The sequence below is a fragment of the Mustela putorius genome, unplaced genomic scaffold (genome assembly GCF_011764305.1).
Source record: "Mustela putorius furo isolate JIRA1106 unplaced genomic scaffold, ASM1176430v1.1 tig00000129_pilon_pilon_pilon, whole genome shotgun sequence".
NCBI lineage: Eukaryota > Metazoa > Chordata > Mammalia > Carnivora > Mustelidae > Mustela > Mustela putorius.
In genome coordinates this window covers 52,221,349-52,230,496 of record NW_025421290.1, presented here as the reverse complement: position 1 = coordinate 52,230,496, position 9,148 = coordinate 52,221,349, and the positions used below count along the sequence as shown (strand labels likewise).

The 9,148-nt window shown below is 68.1% G+C and overlaps 1 protein-coding gene across 1 annotated transcript; it reads right to left on the bottom strand.

Annotated features, from left to right (window-relative positions):
• Nucleotides 1–215: 215 nt before the first annotated feature.
• Nucleotides 216–3,847, bottom strand: ZBTB42 (zinc finger and BTB domain containing 42). Its single transcript, XM_004754850.3, has one exon. The coding sequence runs from the start codon at nt 3,666–3,668 to the stop codon at nt 2,400–2,402; it is 1,269 nt and encodes a 422-aa protein (XP_004754907.2). The 5' UTR covers nt 3,669–3,847; the 3' UTR covers nt 216–2,399.
• Between the last annotated feature and the right edge of the window lie 5,301 nt (nt 3,848–9,148).

The window sequence follows — 9,148 nt, the reverse complement described above, 5'->3', positions numbered from 1 at the left end:
AGGGTGTGCCCCCACCCATGGCCCTGCACTAGCCCACACCCCCCTCTACAGGGCACCCTCTGAGACAGGGTCCCCAGAGTGGCCACTCCCTGCCTAGGACCCTCCCCTGCGCCTGGGCTTCTTCTGCCCCCACCCGCCCAAGCCAGCGGTGCCCCCACTTCCTGCACACACTTGGAGATGCCCGCGCTCCTGTCCCTGGAATAATCCCGGCCATCTCCACAGGGTGCAGACTTTATTAGCAGGGTCAGCATGAAGACGATGATGGGACACAGGACAGCTCCGGTGTCCAGGCTGTCGTGGCAGGCGGGTGCACGCAAGCCAACCGTCCCACGCAAACCAGTGTCCTCTGGGTCCCAGGAGTCGCCCACCCTGGGGCAGAGCAGCATGAGACCGTGGGGAGAGGGCGGGACAGGACCAGGAGGACCCCACACAGCAGGCCCACCTCGGACGGCATCCGTGCGCCTCTACCACACATCCGCACATGTTTCTGCGTCAGACATACAGAGGTCCTTGGACCGGTGTTGGTTGTCACATTAAAAACTAACCACTTCTTTTTACATTAACTTCACAGTAACTGTTTGCCGAAGACAATGAATCCAGTGTTGGTAAGTCAGGAGGAAAGTCCGCTTCTTCCCCCACGGAACCTCTGGGGAAAACCAGGGCGGCCACCTCTCCCTGCCGTGTGGCGGGGGCTGTGGGCATGGCTCACCTCGCCATTTGCTGGAGACACACACACACACACACACACACACACACACACACGGAAACCTGCTCATGGAGGACATGACACGGAGTGTGAGGTAGCCCTTTTGGAGGAGCCCACGGTCAGGACGATCTCAAGCAGGGGCCCCTTCCTCAGTGCGCTCTGGTCTGCGGATGGGCCAGGGCCTCGGAGCCCCGCGCACCAGGAAAGGCCCTGCAGCATGTGGCAGGCTGTCCACCTGCTGGGAGAGCCGACGGAGCGCGGGGAGACAGCCCCTTCCGCCCGCCTGCCATGAAGGCCATCGGTCATCTCACTCCAGACAAGGCAGACAAATACATACGACATCAAGTGGTTGCAGGACATGAGAAAATCACTTAAGCTTGGCTGGACTCTGTCCTCAGTGCCTCCAGTCCGTGGACCTGAGGAGTCCAGGGGGCTCTTGGAAGTGGGGACAAGGCCCCGTCTGCCCTCTCCCCCTTTGTCAAAATCACACTCGGGCAGCAAGACTGGCTGGGTGACCCCCACCAGCTACAAATGCAGAGGTCTTTTGGGGTCTAGGAGCTGTGGATGACAGTGGGGGGCCGTGGCCCCAGCCCAGCAGGTGCTTGTCCCCTCCCTGTTCGATGGCAGCGTGCACCCAGGCCCTGCTGGAGGGAAGGGAGAGCCTGCAAACATGGCCCTGCACTGGCCCCCAGCTCGGTGCTCTGGAAATGATTGGCTGCTCTGGGGAGACCTCAAGCGGGCAAGCCAAGGACCTCAGGGTGAGGCCCACTGCAGCCCTGTGGCAGCCTGCGACACTCAAGGCCCCTCCTGGCCCCACCCAAGGGATGCTCTGAGGCACCCCAGACCCCGAGCTCAGGCAGGGAAGCAGCACGGCCCACCGCCCGTGGGCAGACATCTGGCAACCTCAGGGAAGCTCTCTCTGCGTCTAAAGAGAATTGTTCCCAAACCGCGACTTCCTCCCTCCCAGCTACCTGCAGTGTGGTCAGGGTCACTGACTCCGGGGACCCACCTCCTGCCCCAGCACCGGGAACGCAGGAGCCCCTTGGCATCTGGCTGGTTCTGCAGCCCAGCCACACCAGCTGTGCCTCGATGTCCCCGCCTGTCCTCAATGTCCCCCTGTGCCCGGGGCCTCCCAGGAAGGCTCCTGCTGCCACCCACCAGAAACGGCCTGGTCCGTCCAAGTACCCTTTTCCCGACACGCCGGCAACCTCCGTGATGTGCGAGTTCTCTACCACGCCCGGTGCCGGGCTCCTGAGGGTGCCCCAGCGAGTCAGCGAGGTGGTCAGGAGAGCCCCCCTCGGAGGCAGAAGTGCGTTCTCCTTCCGGGTTCAAGGACGGTGGCTGGGCTGGAGCTCAGGGCCCTAGGGACAACCCCCCACCCCCCACGGAGCTGACTCGGGATGGAGAGGAAGACAGTGACCAAGGTCTGGGCACGGCTGGGGGACGGAGTCCATTGGAGGCTGGGGGGAGGGAGCAAGGTGTGGAAGAGGGCGGCCCCAGCCGTGCTGAGTGCCCCCAAGTCTGGCACTGCGGTCCAGGGGCTGTGGGGGCCCTTCCGCTGGGAGCTGCAGCACGGGGGCTCCCTGCCACCTGGAGCTCCCATGCCTCGCCCTCCGTCCCTGCGGCCCCCTGGGCGGCCCCTCCCCGCCCTCCCAAGGACAGGTCACGCCACACCACGCCCCACGAGGACAGGTCACACCAGCAGGGACTTGACCAAGCCACAGTGGAATTTCCGGACGTGGCGGTAGAGGTCACCGGACTGCGTGAAGCGGCGCTCGCACCAGCGGCAGGCGTGCGGCTTCTCACGCGTGTGCACCACGGCGTGGCGGCTCAGGTTGTGCGAGTACTGGAAGCTCTTGCCGCACTGCGTGCACGTGTAGGGCTTCTCGCCCGAGTGCGTGCGCTCGTGCCTCTTCAGCGTGTAGGTGCAGGAGAAGGTCTTCCCGCAGAGCGGGCAGGTGGGCAGCGCGCCGTCAGGCGACAGCCCGGCCCGGGCCCCTTCCCGCTCGCGGAAGTGGGCGCTGAGGTGCAGCTGCAGGCCGCGGCCGCCGGGGAACAGCTTGGTGCACAGCGGGCAGACGCGGAGGGGCCCGCCGGGACCCAGCTCGCCCCCACTGGTTCCCCGCTCTGCATCCAGCTCCAGCTGCCCGCGGCCCGCGCCAGCGGCCGGCAGCGGCTCCAAGCCCACAGCCCGGCGCTCAGCTGCAGGAGCGCAGGGGGGCTGCAGGGGGCGGTGAGGGCCGCGAGGGCCGCCGTCGTCCTCGGGTTCCGACAGCGAGTCCCGCGAGTCCTTCACCGGCGGCGGGAGGCCGGGCTGCCTCCGGCGGCAGGCGGCTGTCTGGAGGACACAGGGTGGGTGGACTGGCTCCCGCCTGGGGCTCCGCTTCAGTGACAGGTCCAGGGCCCGGTCCGAGTCTCCAGGGCCCTGCCAGGGAGGGGGGCCCGGGGCTCGCGGAGGGAGGGCGTGGACCCCAGTCCGGGGCGGCTGGGTCTTCGGGGCCGCGGGGCAGAACACCGGGGACCGGGCGGGCTGGGGGCGCGGGGGCTGGTCCAGCGGCTCGGCCCGGGCGGCGGGGGTCCCCCGGTGCAGCGCGCGGCCCCTGTCCCTGAGCCTGCCCTTGCAGACCTTGACGACGTCGTACATGTGCAGGTAACTGGCGGCGGCCAGGACGTCCTCCACCGGCAGGCTGCGCAGGTCCAGGCGGCCCTCGTACATGAAGTCCAGCAGGCGGCCGAAGGCGGGCGCCGTGACCACGTCGCCGTTGAGCCGCACCGCGTCGCGGCTGCCCGCCGGCCGGTCCCTGTAGAAGAGATGGAAGTAGACGCTGCACGCGGCCAGCACGGCGCGGTGGGCCGGGAAGCGCGCGGCGCCCACCAGCACGGTGCAGTCGCACAGGAAGCCCTGGTCGCGCTGCTGCCGCAGGCGCCCCAGCAGCCGCGCGCCGTGCTCCGGGAACTCCATGCGCCGCGGGCCCCGGCGGGCGCGGACGGGGCGTCCCCGCCCCCGCCGCCGCCGCCGCCGACACCTGCCCGGGCGCAGGAGAAACTCGACCGAAAGTAAACAGAAGCCGCGGGCCGGGGGCGGGTCCCGGGGCGCGAACCTGCGCGCGCCCCCGCCGGGCCGCCCCTGAACTTCACTCCCGGGTGCCGCCCGCCGCGTCCCCCGACGCCCGCGTCGCCGCCCGCCGCCCGGCCGCCGCCGCCGCCGCCGCCGCCGCGGGCCGCATTTATGGCAGCGCGGCCGCGGGGAGCGGGAGCCGGAGCGGGCCGGCGGGCGGGGCGGGAGGAGCCGGCGCCCGCCCCCCGCGCTCACCTCCGCCGCCCGCCCGGCTCTCCGGCCGCCGCCCGCGCCGCGCGCCCTCCCCGGTGCGGCCCCGGTGCGCGGGGCTCCGGGCGGCGCGCCCCGGCAGGGAGGGCGCGGGACGGCAGGGCGCCGGGCGGGGCGCGCTCCAACTTGGCTGGCCAGACCGCGCCCGCCGCTCGCCCCGCCCCGGAGAGAGCGAAACTCGGGGCGGGGGCTGGAGGGGGCGGGCCGAGGCGACTTCCCGGAGCGGCGGAACCGCTGAGGTCACCCTCGCCGCCCCTTCCCGGCCCGCCCCGCCTCGCCCCGCCTCGCCCCGCCGGGGCCCGGCGAGCCGCCAGCTGGGGCACCGGCGTGGGAGGGGGTGAGGGGCGCGGCCGGGGAGGGGGCTCTCTCGCGATATTTGCCGCCTCGGCCTGGGTGTCTACCGCCCCCCACGGGGTCCCAACGGCGCCCTCTGCTATAGCACCCCTTCCGAGGACGCGCTCCTCTGCGGGCCCGCGCTGGGGCTGTCACCCGAGGGCGCACTTTGGGGGGCGCTGGCTGTGGGAGGAAGGAGGGGACCCATGGAGGAGGTCGTAAATTTTGAAAAGTTGACCCCTCCCCTTCTTGGTTGAAAGCCTCTTTCTGAATTGGAATTAATTTGGCTGGTACTTTCCTCCAAACACCTGGGCGGGATCTCCACGGCAGAGCCCAGAAAAGGGGACCCCCACCCGGTCAGCAGGGCCTAGCTCCACCTGTGGGGGCGGGGCCGGGTGCCCTGAGCTCTGTGTCCTGGAGCCCCAGGGACAGGGCACATTTCTGCAGACCTGGGGGACAGCCCAGTGCCTCGGAGGGAGCCCCAAGTGCCCCAAGTCCAGGGCAGGCGGAAACGTGTTTAGGAAGGGGGAGACCCTGCGGAGGAGCGCAGCTGGCCCCCTGAGGGCCAGGTGTGAGACCCACGGAAGGTGTCAGGGTGTCACCCAGGTCTGCCCAGAGAAGAACCTGGGTGGAATAGCGCCGATTTTGGAGAAGTTGGGGCCCCGGTGGTGGGGGGCACTGTTGGCTGGCATTCTCTTCCAGTTTCTTCTAAAGGGGCTGCCCTCGTTGGAGCAGGGACAAGGCACTGACCACTGCCCAGCTTCCCTTCCCAGCAGTCCGGCAGGCTAGGTGCTCCTGTTATTACCCCTGTTTGCTGGTGGGGGGTGGTTAGCGAGGGAAGGGCCCGGGGCCACCAGCAGGCCATAGAGCAGGCAGTAAATCCCTAAACCAGGGGTGGGGAGCATCTGGGGGGCTCAGTCGGTTAAGTGTCTGCGTTTGGCTCTGGTCATGATCCTGGGGTCCTGGGATCGAGCCCTACATTGGGTCCCCTGCTCAGCGGAAAGCCTATCTCTCCCTCTCCTTCTACTACTCCCTCTGCTTGTGCTCTCTCTGTCAAATAAGTAAATAAAATCTTAAAAAAAAAAAAAAAAAAAGGAAGTCCCTGAATCAGGATTCGAATCCCGACAGTCTCCTGAATTGCCACCTGCACGCATCCCCAGAGATGGAGGCCGGCTGGGAAGGAGGAAGACCCCCCACCCAGATCGACTAGGGGTGGAGGAGGTGCTGGCCAAGGGGCTGGATCACCAGGCTGCAGGATGAGTGGGGAGGGGTCCAGCTGAACTCTCCAGGAGGAGGGGGCGACCCCCGTGGGATGGTGGGTGCCAGCCAGCCAGAGGTCCTAGTCAAAGCCTCGGGTTGAGACCTGAGGAAGGGCCCAGCACAGCTGGTATCTCAGGTCTGCGGGAAGGAAAGCCACATTTTTATACTAAAACATTATTCCTTATTCATTTGAAGTTCACATCTGACGGGACATCCTGCATTTTTCTTTCGTAAATCTGGCCAGCACCCTTGGAACCCTGAACTCACACCGCACACAGCCGCTGAGACTGCCCTGGCTCTGGAGGTTTGTTCCGGCTGGTCCCCCACCCCCACCGCCCGCACCCCCTTGGCTGGGCTCCCAGCAGGAGGAGATGGATTCAAGTCAGGTCCAAGTGAGCCCTGATGGGATGGCCCCCTGGGGTCTTGTCGGGCTTAAAGTCTGCCAGCTGCCCCCTCCCAACTTCGGTCCCGAGCTCAACCTCCTTGAGCCTTGAAACACTCATCTGCAAAGTGGGAGGTTAACTATAGGGCGGCGGGGGGGGGGGGTTCCCATTGTGTTCCCCCAGAAGGCCCTGCCCTGGCTCCTCCCCCATTTCTGTCTTTGTTCCCTGGGCCGTGCCCCTCTCCCACCGTAGTCTCTGCTGAACACCCCAGCTAAGAGCCCCCAGGCCCACCTTCTCCTTTCTTAGCCTGAGCCTTCTACAGAGCACTCCCCGGGGCCCGAGACCGCGCGTGACCTCAGGCTTTCCTGCTGCCTCCTCCATGCAAAGAAGTCAGCTCGGCCCTAAATGGGGGTTCAGTACGTGTCTCGAGTGAATGCAGGGGCTTCTATGAGCGAGGTCCAACCAAATCCTGACTGCTCCGTGGCGCCTGCCTGTCCAGTGCTATTTCCCCAGGTTGGGCCCCTGAGGCCAGGGAGGCAGGAGGGAGGCCAGTGTCCTGGGGCTCTGGGCGGACAGCTCCCTAGGCAGGCCAGAGTGAGGCCCTGGGGCGGGCGGTGTGTCCTGGCCTGCCCCGCCTGGCTAGTGGGACAAAGCGCTCCTTGGGGCCCCGACCGAGGCTGCGGGGTGTGGAGACGGGCGAAGCCGGTTAGGACACTGCTGGTGGGAGCCTGGGAGGCCCGCCCAGGTAGGGATGAGCTAGAGGAGGGGGGAGGGCCGTCATTGCTGGGGAGCCCCCCCCACTCTGTGCCTCTCAGGTGGGAAGGCCTGAGTTAAGTGCCCCTGTCCCCACCCCCCCACTCCCCAGGAGGGGCTGTCCCAGAAGTCCCTGGAATGGCACTTGGGAGCTGCCCACCCCTCCCCCCCCAGCATCCCCTCTCTGGCTAGACAAGGTCGCGGACACCGGGATGACGGGAGGCGGCCGCGGTGGTGCCGGCAGAGCCTCCCTGGACGCAGCTGGCCAGGCGGCCATCTGGCCTGGGAGCTGCCCCCGGCCCCGCCCCACAGCTGCCGCTGAGCCCCGGCGGCGGCCGGGGGTGCTGGCCTGCGCCTGCCCGATGGCCGGCAGCTGCAGAAGGTGACAGGGCTCGAGGCCCCGGAGCTCCAGCGGCGGGGGGGTGGGGGGGGTGGGGGTGGGGGTAGGAGGAGGCCACCCTCCCCAAGACCGCTACAGCAGTTTTGGCTGCAAACATCTGGTCAAGGGGCTCCCCAGAGGCCCCAGCGTGGGCCAGGCTGGGCTGACAGGACTGGGTCCCCATCTCGTCATTCTGTCTGAGGTGCAGGGCGGATGTTCTTAAGGGGAAGGTTCCAGAGGAGGAGAGGGTCAGCCCTGCCTTCGGGGCTGCCCCCATGTCACAGGGTGGGCTCCCACAGAGGTGCGGTCGGGACGGGGGGGGGGCTGTAGGGGTGGGGCATGGGGCTGCCGGCGGGTCTCAAGGTACTAGGTGGGCACCAGACTCCATGCTGAGCTGTGGGGAGGCCTCCTGGGTCAGCAGGGAGCTTGCGGACCCCCACGGTGCGGCCCCTTGGCCAAGATGCCTTTCCTCAAATGGCCGCGGGGCTCCCGCAAGGCCCGGGGAGCCACCACGTCTTCCATGAAAGGACACCTGCCCAGACCCCTCACCCCAGTCTCTTCTTGCCCTGGGCCTTCTCCATAGCCCTGTCTGGCCAGGATGGGGGCGGGTCTGGACCCTCTTCCTGGGAGGGCGGTGGGTAGTTGGGACCGTTCCTGAGGGGTCCCAGGGGCCCACGGGGAAGGTTTGCAGGGTAAGGGGTGGACAGATGTGGGACAGCTGGCGGGTGGCCTCAGGGCAGGTGTCGGCCCCAGAAGCATGGATGACTGAGTCATCCTGGCCTCTCACTGGGCCCCCTGGAGGCAGGGCCCTGTGGGGGATGGCGAGGGGCACTCAGTCACAGCTGGGAGTCCTGGGCTGGGTTGGGGAGAGGGGAGGTGGGGCCAAGGGGAGGAACTGGCAGCCACCTCCCGGAGGAGAGGGTGCCCCCTGAGGAGGGGAGGGTCCTTCTCCAAGGAGTAGAACTCTGTCCCGGAGCCACAGCAAGTCTGCCAGGAGCCCCAGTTCTGGGCGCAGATGCTTGGTGAGCCGCTCTGCCGGGCTGCATCTGCCTCTGACCCAGAAGGATCTCTACCCTCCAGGCTGAATTCTGACCCTGAATGAGGAACAAAAATGCCCCCCTCCACCCCACAAAATACACTCCCACCCCAGAAGGGCGACGTTCAGGAGTCCTCCTTTTACAAAAGGGTCCCTGTCAACTTGGAGGCCTCAGGGATAGGGGGAGGGGCTGCTGCTGGAGAAACTTCTGGCTCCAGGGGAGAGCAGGGCCCAGGGAGGAGTCAGGCTGGGGAGTCCTCTGCGGTGTCCTGGGAATCTGTAGGCGGAGGGGTCTGGGGTCCTCCTGCCTCCTCAGCCTCTCAGCCCTCTGTCACCCCGCGAAGTCTCCCATCTCCTCTTGCAGGATCATCCCTGTGTTCCTGAGGGGCAAGGGGAAGCTCCTGGAAGCCCCTTTCAAGGGGTGGGGCGCCCCTCCCAGGGCAAGGTCGTCCATCAGCACAAGGGGCCTGTGTCCCCTTCCTCCGCAGCCTTCCCTGTCCCTGTGCACTGCAGCCAGCCTTCAGGCCGCTCGCACCTGACCTCCACCAGCCGCCTGCACGCGGCCCCAGGACCGCTCGCTTGGCAGGGTGCTCGGATTGGGCCTGTTGGGGTCATCTCCACGGCTTTCCGGCCCACGGCAGGGGCTCCCACTTGGGGCACCTCTGGAAAGGCACACTGCCCCCCACCCCCACCCCCGACGCCACGGAGGCAGAAGCCCGGGGATCGTCCCCGGCCGGCCCTTCCCCCAGGGCCGCGGCGGAACCGGGCCGGGCAGCGCCGGCGCCCCGGACGCGCGGGGAAACTGAGGCCGGGGAGCACGCGGCCGGGGCAGCGTGGGCGGCCCGTCCGCCGCGCGCTCCCGGCGCCGCGCCCTCGCCCCGGCCGCGCCGGGGGCGCCCCGGGCGGCGGAGGCGGATGTGGGCGGGCGGCCGGGCGGGGCGGCGCGGGGCGGGGAGAGGGCGGGCCGGCG

What these genes read in the sequence shown, in the direction of transcription:
- ZBTB42 (XM_004754850.3), bottom strand. Translation starts at nt 3,668, where the DNA reads ATGGAGTTCCCGGAGCACGGCGCGCGGCTGCTGGGGCGCCTGCGGCAG.